The sequence below is a fragment of the Neofelis nebulosa genome, chromosome 6, assembly GCF_028018385.1.
Source record: "Neofelis nebulosa isolate mNeoNeb1 chromosome 6, mNeoNeb1.pri, whole genome shotgun sequence".
In the NCBI taxonomy this organism is placed as follows: Eukaryota; Metazoa; Chordata; class Mammalia; order Carnivora; family Felidae; genus Neofelis; species Neofelis nebulosa.
Genome location: NC_080787.1, coordinates 108,564,877 through 108,592,725, shown reverse-complemented (window position 1 = coordinate 108,592,725; position 27,849 = coordinate 108,564,877). Strand labels below are relative to the sequence as shown.

The 27,849-nt window shown below is 41.0% G+C and overlaps 1 protein-coding gene and 2 long non-coding RNA genes across 5 annotated transcripts in view; 2 read left to right on the top strand and 1 right to left on the bottom strand.

Moving 5' to 3' along the window:
* The window catches only part of LOC131514743 (uncharacterized), a 37,592-nt gene that overhangs the window by 6,936 nt on the left and 2,807 nt on the right, over positions 1-27,849 (top strand). The window contains exons 1-5 of one of the 3 annotated variants that reach the window (XR_009263251.1): positions 17,253-17,779; positions 20,637-20,892; positions 21,341-21,425; positions 22,666-22,852; positions 26,089-26,760. This is a non-coding gene — a long non-coding RNA (uncharacterized LOC131514743). Of the gene's footprint in view, positions 1-17,252; positions 17,780-20,636; positions 20,893-21,340; positions 21,426-22,665; positions 22,853-26,088; positions 26,761-27,849 lie in introns of those variants that run through there. The other 2 variants (XR_009263250.1, XR_009263252.1) reach the window with 2 other exon arrangements.
* On the top strand, positions 7,697-10,415 carry LOC131514744 (uncharacterized). The gene is made up of 2 exons (XR_009263253.1): positions 7,697-8,465; positions 10,156-10,415. It is a non-coding gene; the product is annotated as an uncharacterized LOC131514744 (long non-coding RNA).
* On the bottom strand, positions 15,325-17,054 carry CALHM6 (calcium homeostasis modulator family member 6). Its single transcript, XM_058735038.1, has 2 exons — positions 16,520-17,054; positions 15,325-15,888 (listed from the first exon to the last, which is right to left on the bottom strand). The coding sequence occupies exons 1-2, from the start codon at positions 17,048-17,050 to the stop codon at positions 15,466-15,468; spliced, it is 954 nt and encodes a 317-aa protein (XP_058591021.1). The 5' UTR covers positions 17,051-17,054; the 3' UTR covers positions 15,325-15,465.

Genomic DNA, 27,849 nt, shown 5'->3' with positions numbered 1-27,849 from the left:
TCTGGAGATGGATGGTGGTGATGGTTACACAACATTGTGAAATACTTAGTACTACTAAGTACACTTAGTAATGGTTAAGATGGTAAATTTTAACCACAATTAAAATTTTTCTAAGCAACAAATCAAATGACTAAAATAAAGAACTGATATTTTATTTTTTAATGTTTATTTATTTATGTTGAGAGAGAGAAAGAGAGAGAGAGAGAGAGAGAGAGAGGGAGAGAGTGAGCATGGGGGAGGGAAAGAGAGAGAGAGGGAGAGAATGCCAAGCAGGCTCTGCACCACCAGCACAGAGCCTGATGAGGGACTTGAACTCATGAACCATGAGATCATGACCTGAGCCAAAATCAAGAGCCAGACACTCAACTGACTGAGCCACCCAGGTGCCCTGAGAATTTATATTTTAAAAAAGACATTTAAGGGGCACACCAATTTTATAGTATATGGACCTTATTTGAATCCCAATTCAAACAAGTAATACTTTTATGAGGCAAGTAGGAACTTAAATACTGACTGGATACTTGATGATATTAAGAAATTATTGTTGTTTTTTAAGTGTGATAATGATATTGAGGACTTTGCTTTTTGGAGTCGTTTTTGTTTTAATTGAGACTTTGGTTTTATAGAGCAGTTTTAGGTTCACCGCAAAATTGGGGGAGAAGGTACAGAACTTTTCCCTTCATCCCTTGCTCCTACACATGCACAGCTTTCCCCATTACCAACATTCTCCACCAGAGCGGTATATGTTACAACTCACAAAGCTCTACTGACACATCATAATCACACAGAGTCTGTAGTTCACATAATGGTTCACTCTTGGTGGTGTACCTTCTGTGGATGTTTTATGTATTCTTTTCTGAAATATATACTTTACAGAAGGAATTGTATGACATTTGGGATGTGTCTCAACATAATCTGGGAATGGAGGGAAGTGTGTTGGAGAGTAGATAAGATTGGTAATGAGTTGATAATTGTTGAAACTGACTTAGAGGTACAAGAGGCTTCCTTATGTTATTTTCTCTACTTATGTTTATTCTTGAAATTTCCCATAATAAGCACTTTTTTAAAATGTTTACAATTCTGAAATCTATGTTTATAGTGGTTCATTACACAGAGAAACACATTTCTCTGTGTTTATATAATTTTCATAATATCTACTTTAAAAATCCTTCACCAGAATGATCCATCTATATCCAGTGGTATCACCAATTTCCTTACTGCCTCTCCATTGTCTACAGGGCTAAGTGTAAGTTCCCTATGATGACAAATGAAGCCCTCGGTGAGTGGCCCTCTGCTTTGCTGTCCAGCCTGCATTCAGGGCAATGCTAAAGTAATTCGGTTCCTAAATACACAATGCTGTTCGTGCCTCTGTGCCTTTTCACATGGCCTTCCTTGTTCCTGGAATGCTCTTCCCCTGCTTGTACACCTGACAAACAATTCATCTTCCCAAAACCTCTTCAGGGCTCATGTTCTCTAAAACCTTCCTTTATCATCTCTCACAACTCTTTAGTCAGTTTATATCTTGCTTCATTCCATAAATATCCGATGCAGCTCCCAGAAAAATTATCACTCTACTCTTTCTCGGACATGTATAAACATTAATAATCTTCACACAAATTTCATTGCATTATAGTTTTTTGATTATGGGGTTGCCCCCCTCACTAGACTATGATATTCTAATGGATGCTTGATAAATATTTATTAAATCAAACTGGCTCCTGCTTCAAAAACTTTTGGGTGACATTGCAAAGAGAAGGCAAGGCTAAAATGAACAAAACCTATTCAATAGTTAGAATATTGCTTTTCATACTCTACATCAATAGAGAAAACAAAATAGTCACAAGAACTGATTAAATAGATAACAAAAGACCTTGTTTCATCTCAGAACACAAAAAAATTCTTCTCAAAGAGCAAATCACTAAGAGTCCAGTCATATTTTTAATGATTATTTAAGTGATTATTTTTAATCACTTCAGAAAACATGGAAAAATCTTAAGCAGAAGTTAATAAGTAGATATTCCTCTCTGTAGATGTGAGAACCTTATTTGGAGGACACTTGAAAGAGAATTTGGCACTCCAAAAGATGTAAAGCACCAATAGTAACATTGGTAAATTTGCAGATTCTCACCATACATTTTAATGATTATTTTAGTAATTCTCCTGTTTCTCTTTTCTTGTTAAGTTTTACTTTTTAAAAATGTATTCACACAAACAATTTAAAGAGCCAGATAAGAATATAAATCATTTCCTACCACCCCTTGACCTTCACCAGTGCTGCTTTCCACCATTTCCTGCTTCATATCAGCACCTCCTTTCTACTCTTGTCAACCGGTTCTTCTGGAATCTACTTCATTTTTGTCCATAATATGCTTATATAAGCTCTTTCTTGATTTTTCAGTTTGAGGCACCATTTTTTTAAATTTCCACATAGAAATACAAGGCTTTCTCACACCCAGCCTTCATCCTAACCACACACATATACAAACTTCCTGACCCTCTTCCCTCTTATTATGTGGAATTGGACTTAGACCAGTATTCTGAGGTTCCACTACCATGACTGTGTAAACACTATAGACCACTGGACCATGTAGCATACCAAGACTAGATTTCCCTGGAGTTAACAATAGAATCATTTTCACATTTTCTGAGCTTTCTCTATTCTTATCACTAATCTTCAAACTCTTCTCCCATTTGAATATATCTTCTCTCAATATTATTCAGTACATTAACTTTTCTATCAATGTATCTTCTTAAAGAAGTCTCAAGCCTTCTGATGTTGTCTCCCTACTTAGCTGTTGCAGTGGGGGAAAAAAACTGACGCAAAATTTAAACTGAGATTTTAATATTGCTGAGAACTGCACACAGGAAGGAAGGAGAGGTTCTCCCCAGCCAGTGGCTGGGCATATTCAAATTCCATTTCCTTAACCCATCAAAGTTATAGCTCTTTTTACTCATGAGTACATTCTAAAACGCTCTTGAAAAATTGCCTCATGGCCAGCAGCAGAAGAGGAGCCTATGATGCTCAGGTGGAGAAAATGAGATGTAATGTCACTTAGGAACGTTAGGGAGGGTGGACCTTATAGTAGTCGAGTTACCAAATTTCAGTAGGCTATGTATTAGTTACTTTTTGCTGTGTAACCAATATCCTCAAAACTCAGCGACTTGTGACAATTTATTATCTCACAGTCTCTGTGGGCTATGAATTCAGGAACAGCTCGGCTGGGTGGTTCTGGTTCAGGGTTTCCCTCAAGGCTGCAATCGGGACATCACTGAAGTCTGCAGCCCTATGAAGACTTGAGGATTTTACTCTAAGACAGTCCACACCCATGGCTGTGGGCAGGAGGTTTTAGTTTCTCCCCACAGGGGCCTCTCCAGGGGCTGCTTCATCATCCTCACAGCCTGGCAGTGAATTCCATCAAAAGGGCAGTCCAGGAGAGAGTGAGAGAAAGGAGGCTGCAACACCTTTTACGGTCCATTCTCTGAAGGCACATATCATCCTTTCCACTTTTTTTCTATTCTTCAGAAGTGAGTCAGTAAGTCCAGCATACAACCAAAGGAGAGAATTCATCTCTACCTCTTGATGGTAGGCATGTCACAGAATCTGGGGATCCATTGTAAAGCCACCACACATTATTTGAAAGAGGTTGCAGTGATTTTTTTTTTTTAGCGAAATATTAAAAACTCATAATTTTGTCAAAAATTTGACTTTCTTCCTGTCTAACCCTTGACTAACCCACCCGGGGCTAATCTTGTTATGGAGGGCTGAATTGCCATCATATTTTTTTTTTGTCTATTTATTTATTTTGAGGCAGGGGGAGGGACAGAGAGAGAGGGAGAGAGAGAATCCCACGCAGGCTCCGTGTGGTCAGCACAGAGCCCAATCTCACAAGGCATAGCACAATCTCACAAGGACACCTGAACCCAGTGTTCCAAAATTGCACCATGATGCGCTTCATTGTGGGTCTGTATCCTTCCACTGTACTGATCACTCGATGGAACTCTTCAATCTGGAAATCCGTGTCCTTTCATCTGGGGAAAACATATCGAGTTATTTCTTTGGTGATATCTTATTCTATCCTACCTCTTTCTCCTGTTTCTCCTAGAATCTTATTAGTAGGATGACAGATATCTTAGACTAGTTTTCTAATTTTTTTCTTACTTTTCTCTCTTGTCCATCTCTTTATCTCCATCCATACTTCCTGTGAGATTTCCTCCAAGTCTATCTTCCAGTCCTTCTACTGAATTTTTAATTTCTGCTGTCATGTTAATCTCCAAGAACTCTTTTGTTCTCCAATTGGTTTCTTAATACCATTCTATTCTCATTTCATGTATGTAATGTCTCCTCTTATATCTCTAAAATCATTATGGTAAGGTTTTTTTTAAGTTTTCTAAAAAATATAATTTCTGCTTCTTCTAAGTAGCCTTTTTCTTTGTTTTGACTTCTGTCTTTCATACTTTTTTCAAATCTCTGCAGATCCTTGGTTAGCCTCTCAAATTGGATAAAATATGAACTTTGGTAGAGTTTGGAGGTTATGGACTACAACATAGGATAATAACTGGGGGGGGCACTTAAACGTGAATCTTAAAATGTGTTGTTTTATTGAAATATCTTTTCTTGGGCAGTAAGATTTGCTAGATATAGATCCTCTGACCTACTGCCCAGAGAATAAAGGCCTGAATGCCAGTATTCTGGAAACCAGGTTGGGTAAGAAGGCTAGGGGGAAAAAAAAATTCAGTATGTACATTTTAGCTTAATTCCCATTTGCTCAATATACTGACTCTGCCTTCAACTAGCCTAGTGTTCCCCAGTTCAGAAATCTCTTCTAGGGGCATCTGGGTAGCTCAGTTGGTTGAGCATCTGAATCTTGATTTCAACTCTCCTGGTTTGTGGGTTTGAGCCCTGTATCAGGCTCTGGGCCGGCAACAGAGCCTACTTCAGATCCTCTGTCTCCCTCTTTCTCTGGCTCTCCCCAGCTCGCACTTTCTCTCTCCCAAAAGTAAATAAACATTTTCTTAAATAAATAAATAAATAAACATAGAAATTAATAGAAAAAATCTGCTCAAAAAACTGTATCTAGAGATTGAAATTGCCATCTTTCTCTAGGTTACAGAGAAGCAGTTGTCCAGCCACTTGGAATGGGGACAGAGATCTGAGGGACCAATTCTTTTTTTTTTATTTTTTTTTTTATTTTTTTTTCAACGTTTTTAATTTATTTTTGGGACAGAGAGAGACAGAGCATGAACGGGGGAGGGGCAGAGAGAGAGGGAGACACAGAATCTGAAACAGGCTCCAGGCTCCGAGCCATCAGCCCAGAGCCTGACGCGGGGCTCGAACTCACGGACCGCGAGATCATGACCTGGCTGAAGTCGGACGCTTAACCGACTGTGCCACCCAGGCGCCACCAAGGCGCCCCTGAGGGACCAATTCTTAAAGAAGCTTTCAACCAATGCTGTTTTTTGCCCCCACCACCAGAGGTGACTGGTGCTGCTAATTCCTGAGCTTTTTTTTTTTTTTTGACAAATTCCATGGTAAAAATCATTTCATTTCTTTTTTTTTTTTTTTTTTTTTTTTAAATGTTTATTTTCAAGAGAGAGACAGAGCGCAATCATGGGAGGGGCAGAGAGAAAGGGAGACAGAATCTGAAGCAGGCTCCAGACTCTGGGCTGTTAACACAGAGCCCAATGCGGGGCTTGAACTCATGAACTGTGAGATCATGACCTGAGCCGAAGTCAGACACTTAACCAACTGAGCCACCCAGGCACCCCAAAATCATTTCATTTCTTATCTTTCTCAAGTTCTGGCTTGGGATTTAGATTTTTCAGGTCCATTAGGAAAATTGCCATTTACCATCTGCTTTCTAACTTCTAAAAATTGTGTTACTTTCTTCTCTCCTGTTCCCTATTTGCTTTCTGATGTAAAAAAAGATCTCTATACTTTTGCTTTATTGTGGTGGAACACGTACTTTCAAACCAACAATTTTAACCAGAAGTACCTCTTTCAGTTGTCTTTCACTGCCAACAATCATCTTTACCAAGCACTGATTTTAATAAGTGTAAATTGTTCAACCTCAAGTTGGAGTCAGAACATAGAGGACCTGTAATAAAGGTTTAGATTTTAGGAAAATAAAAAACTTTGATAGAAGAGGTTCCTTGTGTACCTGCAGGGAGAGATAGGCAGTTTCTAGCTGGGATAGATGTGATCATGAGGCTGGAAAATTGTGGAATTCTGTTGGTATTAACAGTGGCAAACAGATTTAAAGTTAAAGAATGTGAACTCATTTAATGTTAGTCTTCTTAGGGGCACCTGGGTGACTCAGTTGGTTAAGCATCCGACTTCAGCTCAGGTCATGATCTCAAGGTTTGTGAATTTGAGCCCCACATTGGACTTTGTGCTGACAGCTCAGAGCCTAAAGCCTGCTTCTGATTCTGTGTCTCCCTCTCTGTCTGCCCCTCTCCCACTCACACTCTGTCTATCTCTCTCACTCTCTCTCAAAAGTAAACAAACATAAAAAAATAAAAAATAAAGTTAGTCTTCTTGGATTGCATATGAATTGAATAGGAACAATCATCTCATCAAGAAATCTTGAGCAGAGCTGGGAGCTGAGAAAGGATTTAAGATTATTTTGATTTTTGAGAGGAAAAACATCTGGTTTTGATTTTATGCACTGCCCTCTCTCCAAGCGTTTTTAAGTACCTTTAAAGATGCCTAGACAGATGACGATCTTGTCTCTGTGAAATAAAGCGTCATTTAATGAATCCGGAATGTATCCATCTACTTGTTTGGCCACTGAAATAAGTTGCCCTACAGCTTGACCATGTCTCAGACTTGAGTTTATTCAAGCTGCTATTTTTGGATAGACCATGTGATTTAAGAATACTATGAAGTAAGCCAAACAACAGTTGATTTTCCATCTGCCTCTCATTATCTAAGGTAATGTTTCCCAAACTGTGTTCTGTAGAACATCAGAAACCCAAATTGTTGATGCGTACTCCTTGGAAAAAAATAAACAAACAAACAAACTTTTGTCTATTAAGTTTTGTTTCTTTACTATATGTAAGTAAAATATTAAATATATTTATACAATTATTTTTCTTACTCTATAATCAGCCTTTAAGAAATGCAGTGCCAGAGTGCCTGGGTGGCTCAGTCAGTTAAGCTTCCAACTCTTGATTTCAGCTCAGGTTATGATCTCATGGTTCCTGAGATCAACCCCACGTCAGGCTCTGCCCTGACAGCAGTGTGGAGCTTGCTCTCTCTCAATGTCTCTTTGCTCCTCCCCTGCTCATTCTCTCTCTCTCTCTCCCCATATATATATATATATATATATATATATATATATATACATATACATTATATGTACATATACATGTATATATATATATATATATATATATATATATACATTAAAAAATAAAATGTTTTATCTCAATAAATTTTAAAAATATTTGGTCTTTCTCAGTTGTTTTTATCAGTTGTGTTGCTGTATTGTGACATTTGTAAGACAATCGGTTTTTTTTTAAGTCTTCATAAGGCATAAAATCATGCTGAGGAGAGAAAACACAGTTCATATGACACAAAGAGGTATGTGACCATGTGCTACAGTGAGTTTCAGAGATGAAGTCATTAAGAGTTCAGGAAAGAAGTTATGTGGACGGATGTCATCGGGGAATGCTTTGAATAGAAAGCATGATTTGAAAGAGGGCTTGAGGGCGCCTGGTGGCTCAGTTGGTTAAGCGTCTGACTCTTGGTTTCAGCTCAGGTCATGATCTCATGGTTTGTGAGTCTGAGCTCCATGTCAGGTTCTGGACTGCCAGTGCGGAGCCTGCTTGGGATTCTCTCTCTCTCCCTTTCTCTGCCCCTACTCTGAACTCTCTCCCCCCCCCCCCCAAAATAAATAAACCTAAAAAAAAAAAAAAAAAAGAAAGGGGGCTTGAAAGACAGAAAATTATGTGCACGTTCCTACATGTCTCACTAGTATGCCAAGAATGCAAGGCTATGATTGCTTTTTACCCAGGCCATTTCTCAGAGTGTGTTTGCAGCAAGCAACATTGAGAGGTGAAATAGTTTCCCTCTTGGACAAAGAGCAGGCTTGATTACTATTTGTTATACGATGGTGGTACCCCAAGCTCTGTGTTCTCTCAAGTAACATAATCCACTCAGTGTGATGGAATTTGGAGGTGATTAGGTCATAAGGGCAGAGAACTCATTAATGGGATTAGTGCCCTTATATAAGAGACTCCAGAGAGCTCCCTTGTGCCCTCTACCATGTGAGAAGACCCCTATCTATGAAACAGGAAAGGGGCACCCACCCGACACGGAATTTGATGATATCTTAATCTTGGACTTCCCAACCTCCAGAACTGTGAGAAATAAGTTTCTATTGCTCATAAGCCACCCAGTCTACAGTACTTTGTCTCCAGTGACTAAGCTGTTAATCATGGTATTATGAAGACTCCCACACACAGTAGGTATCCTCAATATATGTTTGGATGTTTCTTGAATGACTGAAAATGAATATATTAAGAAGATGATGGTGACCATGAGGGGATTGGTTAATGAGGCCCAAAACTTGACAAGGAGAATTACTTTAAAGTGATTTGCAGAGTTTTAAAAGCAATTTGTAATTATACAATTTCTTTTGAGTATATAAGCTCATTTATCCCCATTATTAATAATCTTATCAAACCAAGTTTTCTTAAATTAATATTCTCCTAGCAAAAAGAAACGAAAAAAAACTATCAAAAACGTACTAAAGGCACCATAAAAGAACTCATGTACATACACACACACACACACTCATGTACACACACACACACACGCACACACGCATGCACACATGCACACATACACATATACTTTTCACCTGACTTTAATTCCACAGTAACATATGCTATTAAGTCTTGGGCATCATTTTTCTAATTCCAGGGCAGCTATAGTCTTTTTTAAATGTTTTTTAACGTTTTTATTTATTTTTGAGACAGAGACAGAGCATGAGCAGGGGAGGGGCAGAGAGAGAGGGAGACACAGAATCTGAAGCAGGCTCCAGGCTTTGAGCTGTCAGCACAGAGCCGGATGCGGGGCTCGACGCGGGGCTCGACGCGGGGCTCGACGCGGGGCTCGACGCGGGGCTCGAACTCATGGACTGTGAGATCCTGACCTGAGCCAAAGTCAGACGCTTAACCAACTGAGCCACCCAGGCGCCCCTAGGCCATCTATAGTCTAAAAGGGAGTATCACTTCCTCTTTTTGGAATCAGCATGTTCTTGCCTTCCATTGATTACCCCGGTGTATCCAATGGTCTTGCTCAGTAATCAATTGACTTAGGCTTTGTAGGGAATGTGTGAGGTGGTTATTCAGTTCATTTAGGGTAAAACCCAAAGCCCTTATTCTGGCCCAAATGCTTTTTATGATCTACTGGCTAACTTCTCACCCCTTCCAGTCTCTGCCCAAAGGTGACTTCTCAGTGAGGCCAACAACTCTCTAAATTCCAGCATTTCTAATGCCTCTTAGAGTGTTCTCCTTTTTCTTTTTTTCCTCACGGTATTCTTCTCTTCCTTACCTTCAATTATTTGCTTGTTTATTATCGTTACTGTTTGTTACCTCTCTCTCCCCTTAGAATGTAGACCTCACAAAGTCAGGGTCTTTGCTGTTGGTTCATTGATGTATCCCAAGTACCTAGTACATGCTGGAAGCAAAGCAGGCACTAAATAAATATTTGTTAGTCTAAATGAGTGAATAATAATGAAATCATAGAAATCAATAGGAAATATTTGCCCAAATCAATCAATATTTGGGCAAATCAGTCAACCAATATTGGGCAAATCAATCAATATTTGCCCAAATATTAAAAAATGGGCAAAAGGCTTAAATAGGCATTTCATAAAAGAGGATATCCAAATGACTAGTAAACCTAGGAAAAGATGCCAAAAACCTTTAATGGTTAGGGAGATGACAATTAAACACACAATGAGAAATACCATTACATACTCACTAGAGTGACAAACAATAAATAATTGGAAATACCAAGTGTGGCAGAGGTGAGAAGCAGTGGGAACCCTCATAGTAGCGTACATTGGTATAACGCTTATGGCAAACATTTGATATTATCTGGCAAACTGGAATATATACATGACCTCATGCTTTCATCTATTCCAGGAACACACCTTGAAGCAACACTTGCACATACCTACCTACCAGAATTCAAATACAGGAACGGTCACTCCAGCATTGCTCACAAGCGCCGGAAATCGGGAGCAAACCAAATGTCCATCAGCAGTTAAATGGATAACCAGATTGTGGTATATTCAGGTAGTCGAATACTATCCAGCAATCAAGACAAATAAGTTGTTCCAGGCATACTATGGATGAATCTATCAAATAAAAGCAAAAAAGATGATAAAACAATTCGTAGAGAACCAATTAGAAAGTGATTTCATTCACACAAAGTTCCAAAACAGACAAAAATAAACATTAATAATTTAGGAATGCGCACATAGGTGGTAAAACTATAAATAAAAGTAAGGTAATGAGGGCACCAGGGTGGCTTAGTTAAGCATCTGACTTCAGTTCAGGTAATGATCTCACAGTTCATGAATTCAAGTCCCACATCAGGCTCTCTGCCATCAGCACAGAGCTTGCTTCAGGTCCTCTGTCCCCCTCTCTCTCTGCCCCTCCTCTGCTTGTTCTCTTTTCTCTCTCAAAACTAAATAAACTTAAAAAAAAAAAAAGTAAGGGAATGATCTCCCCCGGCGCCCCCGACCGCCTGCCGCCCACATTTAGGCAGAGAGAGTTGACCCTGTGAAGTGACACTCGGGCAGGTGTTTTCTGTGTTGCTGGAGATGTCCTCTCTCTTTCCCCTCTGTGGCGGTTACGTAGATGTTTACTGTGTAATTATTTTTTTAAATGTACACAAATGTTTCATATACTCTTCTCTATGTTTGATAACACACAATTTTTTGACAAATGACAATAAATTGCCCAATTTTATAGAGATTTCTTGCATTCAGAAGTTTTTCATGTTTTATTCCTTGTGGCAAAGGATCTTGGTAGACAATACCCCTTTTTTGATACAGGTCTCTTTCTTTAGATAAGAATATGATATAATCACTTCCACAGCTCTTATATTGCAACTCACAGGAGATATTTCGTAAGGCGGCAATGAGGAGGAAGGGACAAAATAAGATCAACTACAGGCTTAGCTTGCAGGGCAGACCCAGTTTTGGACACATGGTAAGCACCCAACGGAAGCTTGCTGCTGACTAAATAGGCAGTGGCGGCTGGGGCTGACTCAGACAGGGGGGTATTTCTCAATCTTTGTTTTAGGAAGAATTCTTTACAATAGGCCACCTGGTAGGTAAGATGTTGTGAAACTTAGGGGTTCCCAGATGTTTTCCAGCCAGAGACATTTGTGGGGACACTGTGTAGACATCTGTCTACAAATGTAGACAGTTGTATATAATTCTGTTTGCAGATGCTCCCTCAGGACTTGCTTCTTTAGTTTGTAGAGCATTGATATTTTGATCTATGGCTTTGGATGGAGCAAAGAGATCATGCCTAATCTTATGAGGCGCTGTAAACTGTATCATCTTGCCTAACTCAATGCAGTGTGGAGTCATCTCTTAGAACAATATGGTTGTTTTGCAGCAAATATTATTAGCAGATGCTGTGTCTGAATCTCTTCTAAGCTGAAGCCTTTAGGGCAGCATAAAGCCAGGGTGATCATAAAGAATCAGTTGGTGAGCCAGCAAATAAATACAGTTGACCCGTGGACAACACAAATATGAACTGCACAGCTCCACTTGTACACAGATTTTTTCAATACAGTATAATACAGTAAATGTATTTTCTCTTCCTTATGATTTTCTCACCTTATGATTTTCTTTAGATACAGTAAATAATACATATAACATATAAAATGTGTTAATCAACTGTTTATGTTATCATGAATGCTTCCAGTCAACAATAGGCTATTCGTACTTAAGTTTTAGGGGAGTCAAGGGTTATACATGGATTTTCGACTGTACAAGGGTCAGTGCTTTGAAGCCCCAATTGTTCAAGGATCAACTGTATACACCCAGTGGAGAAATGCTTCATAAGCCCATGATGTGGCCTGTTTGTGGCTGGACTCCAAGGAGTAGTGTGTCCTACCAAATAGTGGTGGCCATATGCCCACCATGAAATAACTTCTGTGTCCTGATTCCCTATGTTTATTCAAAGTGGTCTCAGGTATCAAGAGTTGCCAAGTTCCTGGATGAGATGAAAAATAGTAGGGGTCACTAAGGACATCTGCATTTTTTCTGCTCACAAGGGCACATGGGCTAAAAAGGGACAAAACAGGCCCAGTAATAAGGACAACAGGTGGCCACTCTGAACCACACTATCCAGACAGGCTCAGTCCACTAACTTTAGTTCTGCCTGCCATTGACTGTATGACCTTGGTCTAGTAATGTAACCACTCCAACCTTCAATTCCTCACTTGTACGTTTGAGTGATGTGTTTTGTGGGTACCCTACAATGTTGTAAAAATGAACTGAAGAGAAAGATATAAAACTTCCTGTTGACTGCAAAGCCCTACACCATTGTAAGGGTTCTTTTTAATCTTTTCTAACTACACAGTTAACATTTATTATTCATTACAAAAAACATCCAAAGATCAAAAACACATGAGGTTTTTGTTTGTTTGTTCTGGAGCGGGTTGTTTTTTTTGTTTTTGTTTTTGTTTTTTGGTTTTATGTGGGTTTTTTTGTTTTTTTGTTTTTGTTTTTGTTTTGAGAGAGAAAGAGAGAGAGAGAGAGAGCGGGGGAGAGGGGCATAGAAAGAGAGAGAAAGAGAGAGAGAGAGAGAGAGAGAGAGAGAGAGAGGATCCCAAGTAGGCTCCACACTCAGCATGGAGCCCAATGGGGGCTCAATCCATGACCCTGGAATCATGACTTAAGCCAAAATCAAGAATCAGACGCTCAACTGACTGAGCCACCCAGGTGCCCCCAAAACACATAAGACTTAAAGAAAAACTCCTCTCCCTTATTATTAGTCTTTAGAATTGACCAAATTTGACAATTTTTTGCTTATCTTTATATACTTTATGAATGCATGTGTTTATATATATGTGTTTTTTTTTTTTTAACAAAAAAGGAAGCATAACTCTTTTCTAATTCTAAAAATTCTAATCAGCGGACTTTTTTATGAGAGAAACTGTTATATAGGGACATGGAACAATGATATTTAATGTGAAAAAGTTGCAGAACCACATTTATAATACGATAATATTTGTGTAGACACAGAGCCTATGGCTTCCTCTGGTAAAACTATATTGCAAAGGAATGAGGTAAGAGTACGTTTTACTTCACATAGTTCTCTATTGTTATCATCTTTTTCTTAAGCATATATACTTGAACAATTAATAAAGACTGTGCAAGAGGAAGTAAACAAAATGGAGACAATATACTATAAGATGTAAGTGCCCATGTTAGACCAGAGGGGGGGAAAAGCACTGAAAGAGAAGAATATACAAAAGAAATGGGAAGATGAAATAAAGGTAGCAAAAATAAAAGTAAGGATGATACGATTTTCAAAATTATTCATTAGGGAATAGAAAATAAAACTGATCATGTAGTTTCTGCCACTAACCTTCTTATAATATAGACTCACTAACAGGATATTCAGTTCTGCTGACAAGTTCTTTTAAATGATCCTGTGCAACAAAGGGCAAATAGAGCCCAAGACAGAGATCTGTTCAGAGAGGAAGAAGGGCTAAATAGGCCCAGTGCTCAATTCCTTTACAGTTTAAAGTTTTCATATTTTATTTTTTTTAAATGCACAAGACACCCATAAATTTGGGAGATGTGCAGGAATGACAAGCTAATGTCCCCTGATATTGTCAAGCACCCGACTCTTGATTTCAGCTCAGGTCATGATCTCACAGTTCATGAGTTCGAGCCCCGTATTGTGCAGAGCCTGCTTGGGATCCCCTCTTTCTCCCTCTCTCTCTGCCCCTTCCCCCCACCTCTCTTTCTTTCTCTCTCTCTCAAAAAGAAATAAACTTAAAAAAAAAATAATTTTGTGGGGTGCCTGGGTGGCTCAGTCGGTTAAGCGTCCGACTTCGGCTCAGGTCGTGATGTTACCGCTTGTGGGTTTGAGCCCCGCGTCGGGCTCTGTGCTGATGGCTCAGAGCCTGGAGCCTGCTTCGGATTCTGTGTCTCCCCCTTTCTCTCTGCCCCTCCCCCGCTCACACGCTCTCTGTCTCTCAAAAAATAAATAAACATTAAAAAATAAATAATTTTGTCTACAGATACTGTGGCTCTCAATAAATGTTTCCCTTCTCTCCATTAACAAATCCTGTCATGTCTATGTTCAAAATTTACCTTGACTCTATCCACTTTTGCTATCTTCATCACCATCGACCCACTTCAAATTCACTCCTACCTATTTTCACTGCAGTGGCCTCCTGACGAATCTTTCTGTTTCCATGTTGGCTCTGTCTCTTCCCCCATGCCATTCCTTTTTCCACAAGAAAATCAGAACAGTCTTCCTAAAATGCTCATGGGATGAAAACCAAAACCCTTCGCATGAAATCGAGGACCCGCACCACCTGTCCCTTGCTCCTTTTTTTCCAGTCACCTCTAACTAAGGCTTTCAGCTGCGCTCAGATCTTTCTCACCTTAGTCTTTGCCATGCTGTTCCGCAAACTGAAATGCTCTTCCGTTCCTCAGGTTTCAGTTTCTCACAGAGTTCCCAGCCCCCTCCTGTACTCTAAATCAGGCCACAATTGCTATTTCTATATTTACTTGCATGCTATGGGTTTCATCTGACTTCCCTACACTGTCAAAACTGTATAATGACTATACAGGGGCTCAGAACATGATCCTTTCTACTTTTGTGCATATTTGAAATTTACCAAAATAAAGTTTTAAAATCTGCCCTCTGACCCTACAAACTGAAACCAACAGTTAGGCTTGCAATTATCGTTTTCCATATTTTGTATTTTTAAAAAATTGACTTTCCTGTTCATGATAATTTTTTGTTTGTTTAGTACCCACATTAGAGCCGTCAGAGGCGGTATTTTAAAGTTTGAAACAATGTATTATCTTCAAGAAAGTGAATTTGAAACTAACATCAGATAACCTAACAGAAAGGTCAAAAGTTCAATCATTCTCCCGCTGTTTCTGCTACTGTCTCTGCTACTAAAGTCTTTTATTTGACAGCATTCTTATTCAGTGAAAAGGACCCTAAACCAGGGGTGTAAAACTTTTGATCTAGTTCTAGTTTGCCCCTTGGACAGAATCATTTGACTTTGCTTCCTTTTTCATAACTAACATAATAAATAGGTAAAGTTCTCAATTTTTTATTTGATTTAAAATTGTTTCCACAACTTGAAAAATCGGAAAAAAAGTCACAAAAATACCAAAGTTTATTTTTTAAAAACGAAGCGATAACTCAAAAGAACTTTCCTCATATCCATTAATAAGGTCATAAGTCAGCAGTAGTGTGCATACCAGGTGTATCCACAAAGCCAAGAATGGGAATCACTGTATCTCCTTCTTTAGATTTGATGCTCTCACTCTTCTCTGTTCTATGAACATACTTGTGCAACATGCTATAGTACTGCTCCTTTGGATTGAAAGTATATAGTGATGAAATTTGCTGCCAGTCTCTAATGCTTGGGGTATTGTACTCCTTCGGATGTGAGCACTCAAAGAAACATTTAACATTCTCTTTGGCCAATTCTGTCGCATGCTCTGTGGCTTGACTCTTAAGGATCTGCTGCTCCTGTTCCAAATAGATTTTCCAAAATTTCAGCTGCAGAAAACTAACTGGAGATAGGCATCGGATGATAGATGTAAAAATCAAAAGGAAGATGATAACAACTGCGATTAGGATCCAGCCCAGCACCTGAGGAAAACACAACAAAACAGCAACTTAGTGACATTTTTTCATAACAAAATTTTAAATCCTTACATAAAGGTTGAACTACTCACAGTTATGCTGATGAACAAGCAACCGTTTTAGGTCTTAGTCTCTTAAAGAGAAAGAAGAGACAACCTCCCAAACGCCTCAACCACTTCACAGGTCATTTTCCAAGTCCCGTCGAGGGCCCAGGGAAAAGCCTACTTACTCGTCACTCGGCTAGAATTCAACACGTGGAATTTCGGCAAATCCAATGAAACAAGCATTCATTTTCAAGAGTCTCCGGGCTTTATATGCCCAGAAGCAGTGTGGGGCGGGGGCTTTAGAGCCAGGGAGGCCCATTTTATTGTAACAATTCTGCCTTCTTCCGGCCGGACAAACAACTTGATCTGTACTTGGTGTACTGGCTAAAAAGAGAGTAAGTAAGGTAGGACGGGAGCTGAACGGCCAGGCGCGGTATCCGGCACAGAGCAGGTGCCTTCCCTCCTTTTCGTTCGTTTTACTGAAATTGTCGCCGTTCCAGCTTGTCGCCTGGGGTCCCGTGTCTGGGGCGAGGGCACCGGCCCAGCCGGCCCCGCTCCCATCCTCCCAACCGCGTCCAGCGCCCGCGCCTGACCTGAGACTGGGCCTTGAGCTCCTTCAGGAGGTCCTGCGCGTCGGGCGCCCGGGCCTGGTGGCAGGGCGCCAGCGGCAGCTGGGCCTCGCAGGCGGCGTCGCGGCCCCGGCACAGCAGCCGCGCCAGTGGGGCGCTCCCGCTGGCCGCGCACTCGTAGAAGGCGCCCCCGAGCAGCGCCACGGCCACCCAGGTGAGCGGCGCGACGGCGGCGGTGGCGCTGAGCTGCACGCACACCAGGGCGGCCCGCAGCCGCGGCCCGCAGCCCCCGGGGCGGGCGCCGCGCGCGCAGCAGCCGGTCAGCAGGCGCCAGGTGCGCGCGCTCAGCACGTAGCCCAGCAGGAAGAGCGCCAGCGCGGGCACCAGCAGGAAGACCAGGCCGTACGGCAGGTTCCAGGCGGCGCTGCAGGGGCACTGGAACACCGCGACGGAGAACAGGCGCTCCCCGCCCGCCGTCAGGAGCGTCACCAGGCCGTAGCCCAGCGCGCGGGGATGCTGCAGGTGCAAGTTTAGCACCGCCTGAATCTTATCCATGGGCCTCGTGCCGTGGACGGGGCGCCCTGGCCGGGCCCGGATGCTTCTGCCTCTTCACCGCCCTGCACTTTTCACTGCCCTGCGCTTGCAGTGGTTTGGGTGGACTGAGGTCTAGGGCTTCCCACTCTGCGAAGCAGCAGCTTCCGGACAGGGGGAAAGGGCCTCTCCGGGCTCCGTGAGCTTTCGCTTTCTTATTTCAGGCAGAGCAGCTGTGGCCAACACACACCTTTGACGTCCGCAGGACCCCTAGTGACTTCTCTCTCGCAGTTCAGGAACCTGACTGAGAATAGACCCCATTCCATTGTTACCTTTGTTTCCCCCCAACTTATAAGAAACTAGGGGGCTTTCCTTGGCATCCTGATTCAATGCAGCTACCCAAATGAAAAGAATACACTTTATTTGGGCAGACAGGAAAACACTCCACCTTCCCTTATTGCAGCCACCCTACTTCGTTCCTAAGCCAACTCCAACTCAGATCAAATGATTACGAAAAAACCTGGTCATTTACAGGAAACATTACTCAAGAACAAATTTTCTAGTTTCTCTTTCATAAGCGAAATCACCACAAAGCCCAGCTCAAGTTCGAGTACCTCCGTGATCTTCTGTTCCCCTCCTGTTCTCCTTCTGGACAGAATCACCAGCATAATTCACACGGACTTCTCCTCTCATCTCCCACAGGTCGTTAGACTGGATATATTGTATTGACTTCTGCCTCCATTATTCCCCCAGGTATGTGCTAGCATTGGCAGTACTTTGACAAATGTCCAATTTTTGCTCAGTGACCACCAAGTTGATCAGAAGTGGGTGGTGAGGCAGCAGAGACATGGTTATTCAAAAAAACACGGATTGAACCCCCAAAATTCCAACTGCTGCCACATCCAACTAACATGTTTCCTCCACCTTTCTCAAAAAGCAGCATTGCTCTGACTCAAACTGTCACCATTTCGGTGAAATTGAGCCATTTTGGTGTGTGGCTCCAGAGTGAGGTGAGAGGTGCTTGAAAGAACATAGGCTTTGGGTCGGGTGCATCGTGTCTGTGCGTGTATTTAATAAGTGCGCCCCTCTGAGACTCTGCATCCCCATTTGTAAAAGCAGAATAGTCCTCACCTTTCAAGATTGTTGAGACAAGTAAATTGAGTAGCATATGTAAAACACCTTTATATATAAGGTGTGCCCATTAAATGAATTTTTAAAAATTTTTTTAATGTTTATTTATTTTTGAGAGAGAGAGAGAGATAGAGCATGAGTGGGGAGAGGGTCAGGGAGAGAGGGAGACACAGAATCCGAAGCAGGCTCCAGGCTCTGAGCTGTCAGCACAGAGCCCATCGCGGGGCTCGAACTCACGAACCGTGAGATCATGACCTGAGCTGAAGTTGGACGCTTAACCTACTAAGCCACCCAGGCGCCCCGAATGAATGTTTAATGTGAGGGATTGCCTCTTATATCGCAACGCTGGGAAGAGACAACAAATAACTGTGTTGTACATGATTTAAGAATGCGTATTAATGCTCAGTTTTAGACCAAGGATTGTATTCAGTGAGTCGATGATCTTCTCTTGCCTTAGGAGAATTGGTGTGCCCTTTGAGGTCCACCTCACTACAAGGAGGGTATTTGGTTATGGAGTCTGGGTGGACAGGTCATAGTGAACTGGTTACTGCCAGCACCCGTCCACCAGGTTTGCCTTATTCACCTGGGAAGAGTAAGTAGGCTAAAGAACCATGTGGACTGTTAGAGAACGGAAAAGAAATGTATTATTCTTTTCTTAGTCCAGTGTGCCTTCTTAGCAACCTCCCAGTACCAGTGCCTGGTCCCAAATCACCATTCCCTAGCATTTTGGTGAAAAGCTGTTCTCTCTGTGTGAGTCTTAAGAAGCTACCCCCAGATCAGAGTCTAAATTGTCATGCAGGACAGTTGGGGACCATTTCTCTGAGATTAAACCAGGCACTGCTGGGCTCCCTGTAAACTTGCAGCAAAAGTCCGTATTTGAGGCACATCGCTTCTTCTATGACTATCATCTCTTTGTTCCTACATCTCAAAAAAAATTTTTTTCTCTCCCGTTATCCTTCAGGTGATTCTGCCCTTTTACTGCTAGACTCTTCTTCACTCCCACCACATGTCTCCTAAAGATGTTGTCTTCCCCCTCCTCGCTTTCCATATATCACCATGAACAAATTCTTTTATATCCACTTTTATGCAGATGGCTTTATCCAAATCTCCCTTAACTGTAACCAAACTAAAATGTGCCCCCTCTGTCCTCTTGAGTGAGGTTTATTTTATTCTCCCACATTTCTCAAAACAAGGAGGAGGGTTGGCTGGCATTCTCCCATTACAATGTCCAAACCCAGGCTTTTCTGTCATCTTCTAATACTTTATTCTCCACTGAGAGTCAAGCTACTCAGCACAACTTCCTCCCCCACTTCACTCCTGCCACCCGTGCTCATTCCCTGCATTTATCAAGACTTTCGCATCTGGTGACAGCCTTCCTCCTCTCCCTAGCTCCTGTTATTTAGTCAAGGATTTGGTTTCATATCTTTTTAGTTATGGAAACTTTCATTTTGCCAGTCCCCTATCCGTCTAATTTGTTTATTAACAGTTTATTTGTTCATTTGTTCATTCAGTCGCTCATCTAAAATGTGTAATAAGCCCCCATGATATGATAGGAACTTATAAAAGTGCCTGGTATTATTGGGTACCACAAGGAATAACACAAATAGATACCCTCCTTTCATTGAGCTTATATTAGTGAGGAGATAGATAGAGGAGGCAAGTCTCAAGGGTATGCAAATAATTAAAATGGAATCATGTAGTAGAGAGTCTCCTGGAAAAGCCTTTGTAAGGGGAGGACATTTAAGGGTCCATCTGAATGACCAAGGCTCTGGGGTTCAAGGGATCTTGGCATTCTGTGGTTGGAAAGAAAGCCAGAGTGATGGGACATTAAAGGTGAAAAGGAAGTTGGCACATTTTGAGGGCAGAGGTGCAGGTGAATGGTTGAGTTTAGGGGCTTTATAGACCAGAGTATGTGGTTGAGAACCCTGCCCCTGAAACTCATTACAGACTGAGCTGCTTCCTGACCGATTATCCTATCAGCTTGTGTCTCCAAACACTACCGCCTGGGGTTGCCACCACCGTACTCCCCAACTCTGCACTTATTACAGGTTACCGTAATTGTGAGTCTGGGTTCTGCCGGCCAGTCTGAATTTTCTCCCAGAACCAGCAGATGAGTCTAGTACCCTGATACCTATCCCTGCCATCTCTGGAGCAGCGGGTGGTTCTAGTTCTGAGTCTATTGAAGATGGTTCAGCCCTTTATACCCAGTTCCGTTTGGAGAAAATATTGCTGAGAAGTTCAGTGTTTAGTGGAAATAGAGTAACATCCTAATGGTGTGGAGAGGATTCAAGAATTTTCTCTTGAGAGTAGACTAAATAATATTTGAAAGACCTTTACACTTTGGAAAATCTGTAATTTAACACCAATTTACATTAGCTTTTAAAAAATGCATGAGAGATTCTCATGGTAAGCATGTTGGAAAACCAATGGTTATGGGGTTTGTTTTGTCTTGTTTTAACTGTCATACTTTCTTTCTCAGCACTTTCATTACCACTGTCAGGAATGGGTTTCAGAAACCACAAAAAATTTCACGGAAGAGACAGGAAAAGAAACTCTTGAAAGAATTTCACACCGAATGGAAAAGTTCCTTCTAGTCGTCTTCGAGTGAACTAGTTCGCAAACATTATTCTCTGTAGTCTTCCTGAGAACTCAGACTACTGGTGTGACCCTGCTTGGAATATGACTGCTGGATTCTAGCAATGTGTTGATCCTGGCCCCAAGACCCGCCTACGAAAGTAAAGTCAAATCAAAATTTGTCTATATTTTAAGTATCTACCATGTACAAGACAAAACTTTAGATGCCAAAAATAACAAGTAAATTTAGAAAAATCTGACAATCTTAGAGACTACCTTTCTGTGCGCCTTAATTTATGGATTTATTATTTATGTTATGTATTTGAAAATCTTAACCTGATATTATCTGAAGATTTTTGAATGTTTATAAAAGTTCTTCCAGTGGAAGTTTAAAGCAGAAGGAGGGAAAGATCATACCCTTCCCCAGACACAGGATGTCGTTTGTTAAATGGCAATCCCATGACGTTTCAAGTAACCTTTTTACAGATTCTCTTTTTCTTAGCATGAATTTTCTAAACCTGTTACAAAATTTTAAATATTCACAAAATTTTAAATATTCACTGATTCACACACTAAGAATACTTTTTTTTTTTTTTTTTTTTACAAAAGATGATTATTTTAACCCTGAGGACCTAGATGTGGCCAGTCTTTGTTGGGACCACTGTTGTCATCGTCATCGTCACCATCTAACACCGTAAGTCTATTAAAAGTTCTAGTTTTCCCGCCGTGGTTCTTAGAACCTATGTCTATTAAGGATTTTGGTAAATTAAATTATGTTTTTCCCTTGACTCAAATTATTTCACAGGTGATTTTAATGTGTGCTAGAGTTTCATTGTCAATGGCCACTTACTTACACTTTGCTTCATCCCGAGCCTCAGTTCCCCTGCCGTGCCGATTTGGTTTACCAGTTTGCGAACTATGATCAAAGGTTTGGATTTCCAAAGATAATAATGGTGAATCGCAAATAAGATTAAAGGACAAGAATAAAGAAGAAAAGTAATTTAATAGGAGGAGACTTGGGTTTCTTCAAATTATAAATAACATTATCGCAAAGTCTCAAAAAAATTTACGTTAATGGAGAACTTAAAAAGTGTTGTGGAAGGTCTTTCCTAAAAGAATATATCGCATGAGGGGCACCTGGCTGGCTCAATTGGTGGAGCATGCTACTCTTGATCTGAGGGTCATGAGTTTAAGCCCCACATTGGGTATAGAGATTACTTAAAAATAATAAGATAGATAAGATAAAAATAAGTCACATGAAATATGCCACATATTGAAAACACTCACATGTATGCAAATGGAATACCAAGTAAGTGCACAGGATTGAGGTAGATCTGTATGTGCTAGTATGGTGAAAAGGCAGAGTTGACATGTTAATTGGAAAAGGTAAACCAAAATTCTGCCTGTCATACATTTGTGTAAAAAAAGGAAAGAAAAAGAAAATGTATATATGTCCCTTGCAGATGTGTACGCTCTTCTGCAAGATTAAAAAAATACTGTCAAGGGATGCCTTGATGCCTCAGTTGGTTAAGCATCTGACTGGGGCTCAGGTCATGATCTCACGGTTCGTGGGTTTGAGCCTCACATGGGGCTCTGGGCGATCAGCACAGAGCTCACTTCAGACCCTCTGTCCCCCTCTCTCTCTGCCCCTCCCCACATCTCTCTCTCTCTCTCTCAAAAATAAATAAACATTAAAAAAATACTGTCAAATGTTTACCTCTGAGAAGTAATGGAGAGGGTTGGGAATGAATGCAGGGAGAGAGATTGGTTGGATATCTTTCTTCACTGTTTGCCTTTTTTAAAACATGCATATGTTTCTTCTACAATTAAAAAACACTAACATGAAATGTCTTGATCTAATGGAGAATCTCTGAGGAACAAGTCTGGAAAGAGGCTTTTTCACAGGCTCTTTGTCCTTCCTTCTCTGTACACAGGGCTTTTATCAAGGGTTGCTCCCTGAGCCTGGATGCCAATCATTCACCTCTCCTTGGCAAAAGTAATAAATCATAGCAAGAAACTGACTGCTTTTGAAGAATATAGAAGATAAAGAAACTGAGTGTTTGAGAACTGGAAGGTGGCAAAAAGCAGCAGGAGGCGAAGAGGAAAAGATCAAGTGGAAAGGTTGGGATTGGGTGACATTTGTCCAAATTCTGAGGGAAACAAGATGGAAAGACCCATCTGTCTCCTTCAGAGAGGGCTTCAGCTCTACTCTGTAGAGTCTCCTATGTATCCATTACTGTCACAGAAACAAGGCAGAGAGGAAAGCCAGGTGGTAAAGAAAGGAGGTGGGTGAGAGTTTAGATTATGGAGCTTTTGAAGGGCAATAGGGAGTTCAGCTTCCAGCAGTTTAGAAACCACTATTGCTTCTTTTAAATGTTGATCCAGACAAGTTTTTCCTGGGTTTCCAGGAGCTACCTGTTTTGCTCTAGCTTCCTTAAAAACCATGTATGTACGGGGGAGAATCCAGAAAACCAATAGTGTTTGGTGAGTTAGGATATTGTTTAATGGAGGCTGGGGACTGCTCCTAACTGAGTAACAGATTTAAGGAAAGAGAAGTGATTCCTAGTAAAAAGAATTCCAATTTATCCCAGGATCTCTTTCCTGGGGGGCTATTATCAAGTTGCAAGAACAGTAAGAAAAGAAATACCATTAAAGCACTACTCTCTTTCCATGGAAGGAGGAGGAAGTTGGGGCAGATATTAGAAAGCACTCTGGGAATTCATTACTGAATTGAAATGGCTTCTCATCTGTACACACTGACAGATAATCTTCAGGGATACTAGAAAACCAGGTTGGAGGGACACCACTGTCTTCTAGATGGAGTCTTGGCTTCTTCCCAGGAACCCCACACTCTCCTTGCTCCAGCTCTGGGAGCTGCATACTCTGCTCCTTTAGGAAGCAACTCTCTCCTCTTTAGGGATTGCTTTTCAATGATGAACATATAGATCATCTTCTCTGTGTCTACATTCTTCTACTAGGCAGCATTTGCATCTTGGGAAAGTTTGGGTAATACCATAATATCCTGTCTCCAAGACATTTTCTGTTCCTTCGTCCTGTTCATTATAGACAGTGATGTGATCAGAATATGTCCCCCAAAATTCATACATTGAAACCCTAACCCCCAAAAGTGATGGTATTAGTAAGTAGGGCCATTCTGAGGTGTTTAAGTCATGAGAGTTTTTAAGAGTAGGATTAGTGCTCTTATAAAAGAGGCTCCAGAAAGATCCCTAGCTCCTGGGGGGTGGGGATCTCCCAATAGCTATTAAATACTTCAGTGAATTCTTGTGGTCCACTTTACTGTACGGGGACAAGTACATGTAATCTTTCCATTTGCCAGAAGGAAAGGAATGATCATTAGTTCTACTATAGGCTACTCTTTTGTTTCACTCCTCTTCCCACTCCAGAACTCACTAACCTTCTTTCCACCCCTTCTAACCACCCCCCCCCCCCGCCACAATAAAAACACAAAGAACAAAAAAGCAGAAGTCCAAACATGGAGCTCACAGTCCAGAGTTTGGGTAGTGCATGGTAGTCTCTACATTAGGTCTTCATGTGGCCCCTCTGGGGCTACAGACCCATGAACTCACAGTAATAGATTAATCTGTCCCTCCACAGACAATGTAGAGTGGAGGAACAGGGCCAGAACAAGAAATACTCCATTCTGAAAGGGAAAAATGGAAGCCAGAAGCAGGCACTGATTGACCTCTTATGTTTCTGGGCAAATACCAGAAAGGCCTCTACCCGAAACAAAGCTGTTGAAAAATGTTCCTTGAATCTCGACTCTACCCTCTGGAGAGTCTTATGTTACTGTCCTTGGCCACATACTCAATGAGTATATGCTCTTCTGGGAGCAGACTAGTGTTCTTAGTTCATGTGCTACTTGTACAATGTTGGAAGACCACAAGTCCAGTTGGGTTTATGATTCCTTTGACTGTAAATGTCTCCCCAAATTATTTAGTAAGCTTCTTGTCTCTGATTTCAGTAAAATATGCTTGCCAATACTGTTACTCACAGTTCTTTTCAAAACATAGTTCTCAGATATACTATATGCTTTTGCTTTCTTGCCCCATTCTCTCTCTTCTTCCCTCTGCCCCCACTAATTTGTACATACCTGTCTTTTTCTCTTGCCAGTACAGGTACTCTGAGTAAACATGAGACTATAGTTTTCTGTGGGAAAGCTACACCTTTATTTTGATCTTTCTGTGGCTCTTTGCCAATTGAATACCTTAATTTTATCTTTACGCCAAAGTTCTGAACTTATTGAGAGGTATTGCCAATAGGTGTAGAAGCCACACTTAATTTGGCCTTTCCATGAGTTTATTTTAATGGACTTGGTCTTCCAAGGCTTTCCCAAATTCTCTCTTTGAGTTTGGCGTCTAAAACCTGTCAGGTTTTCCGGTTTTGCAAGTCCTCATTTTTCTGAAATATTTCTATTCGTTGTTATTTCTTCTTACAAATCAACCAGTTCTTTCTTAAGGTCATAAAGTCTTGCCAAAATGTAGCCAGCAGCAATCAACACACACTAGAAACATTGTTTTCTAATTTTTTCTCCTAGAGCCACATTTTCTTTAGCTATATATATATATATATATATATATATATATATATATATATATAATCTTTCCAAATTAATGCAGAAGTTCATTTTATCAGCAACCAAATAAGAACTGTGGCCTCACTAGCCTCCATTATCAGCTTCTATGCTGTTCACCACTGGCTTGCTAAACTAACACCACAAATTTTAGGATTTGCAATCTAACAATAAGGCATAGAAAAAGTTATTTCCTTTTGGTTGTTGTCCACAGCTGAAGTAAAAAAGAAAAATGCCTCCCTTATTTCATCCTCTTCTGTTTGGGTTTGGGAAGACAGGGGAACAATGGGGCAGATAGCGAGGACGAAGACCAATGATTTTTATCATGGAAGTGCCCCACGTCAAATACCAATATTTGGTCCAAACTGGTCATAAGGCTCCACCAAACTGCAAGGGAAAGGGGGAGTATGGTCCTCTCCTGTGCCTTAAAGGTGAACAGAACTGCACAAACACGAATGCGTGAGGTCTACCGTGCGTTACACGATCAGTTTTTCTAAATTCCCCCATCCACCCCTGAATCTTATTACATATGACAGTTTTATCATCTTTCATTTGCTGCTTACGATTTTTTCCATCTCCCCAACTAGATTATAGGTTTCGTGATGGCGAGATCTAACTCCTCTTTGGTTACACAAGTCTTAGCACAGTACCCAGGACATTATAGGTGTTCAATAAATATCTGTGGGTATAAGGAGTGAATCAATGGATGAATGAATGAATGAATGAATGGGAAGCAGACTTGGATTTTTCTCTTCTCTTACTGCAGAGTCAGCACCATGTGTACTTTGCTCAGCTCGGAACTTGAACCCTTCTACAGAGATCACGTCTGTCTGAGCCTCTTGAATTGCCAACCTTGTGATAAACAATAGGTAAACGTATCCAGGGAGAAACAGGGCAACACCAAGGAGACAACAGGGCCATAGGACAGGTTCCAGGTACAGCTGAAGGGCCATCTGGACACCCACTCCCACCCACTTTCGTCAGAGTCACCAAGCACAGTGGGGGGTCGGGATGGAGCCACAGGCGCTGACAGAGTAGTGACTCCCCCACAACTTCCTCCTTCCTGCCCAGCTCAGCCTGTTTACTCAGCAGACTTGTCTGGTGTAAAGCTCTCATCTTCCCCACAACCGGCCCCATTTCTCCACCACCTTCCCATACCACACATAGCTGTATTTCTTAAGGGAGAGATTTTTCTTTTTACGTTAGCTGTAGACAGCAACCAAAGGTAAATAACAATTTGTCTATATTTTATTATTCGATTCCTTAAAGAGGTTTCACTTCCTTTCTTGGGAGCAGTGAGCCAAGCATGAATAGGTTTTGTGGACACTAAGTCTCAAGTTTGACTGTGACTCCACTTTGGCACTCTACCTGACCTTCTCCGGTAGTGCCAGGCACCTGACTTACCTTATTAAGTTAATTAAAGTTTGGCTACTAATGACACTCTTCTGGTTCTCCTCCTAACTTGGTGGCTGTCCATCTAAGTGTCCTTCCCAGGCTCCTCCTCCAATCATTAATATTGGTAGTCACTAGAATTCAATCCTTTCCACATACGCTTCCCGAATAATCTCCTTTTGGTGCACCACTAGCTAGATGTGTGACCTGGGGCAAGTTATTGGCCTCTGTGTGCCTCAGTTCTTTCATCTGTGAAATGAAAATAATAGTATTATGTGCCTCCTTGGGTTGTTGTGAAGATTACATGGGTTGATATAAGTAACATTCTTTTTTTGAATTTTACTAAGTTTTTAATTTTAATTCCAGTGTAGTTAACATACAGTGTTCTATTAGTTTCAGTTGTATGACACAGTAATTTAGTAATTCTATACACTACTCAATACTTATGATAAGGGTACTCTTGATCCTCATCACCTATTTCACTCATCTCCCCACCCACCTCCCATCTGGTAACCATCTGTTTGTTCCCTATAGTTAAGGGTCTGTTTCTTGGGGTACCTGGGTGGCTCAGTTGATTAAGTGTCTCACTCTTGGTTTTAGCTCAGGTCATGATCTCATGACTTGTGAATTCAAGTCCCACATTGGGCTCTGCGCTGACAGCACAGAGCCTGCTTGGGATTCTCTGTCTCCCTCTCTCTCTGCCCCTCCTACCCCCCTCACACTCTCTCTCTGTCTAAAAATAAATAAACATTTTTTAAAAACTAAGTCTGTTTCTCGGTTTGTCTCTCTCCCTTTTTCCTTTGTTTTGTTTCTTAAATTTCATGAGTGAAATCATAGGGTATTTGTCTTTCTCTGACTGACTTATTTCTCTTAGTATAATACTCTTTAACTCCATCCATGTCATTGCAAATGGCAAGATTTCATTCTTTTTTTTATGGCTGAATAATATATATTCTATTGTATATAAATATATCACCTCTTCTTTATCCATTCATCTATCAGTGGACACTCGGGCCACTTCCATAATTTGGTTATGGTAAATAATGCTGCAATAAACATAGGGGTGTATGTATCCTTTCAAATTAGGTTTTCATATTCTTTGGGTAACTACTTAGTAGCATGATTACTGGATCAC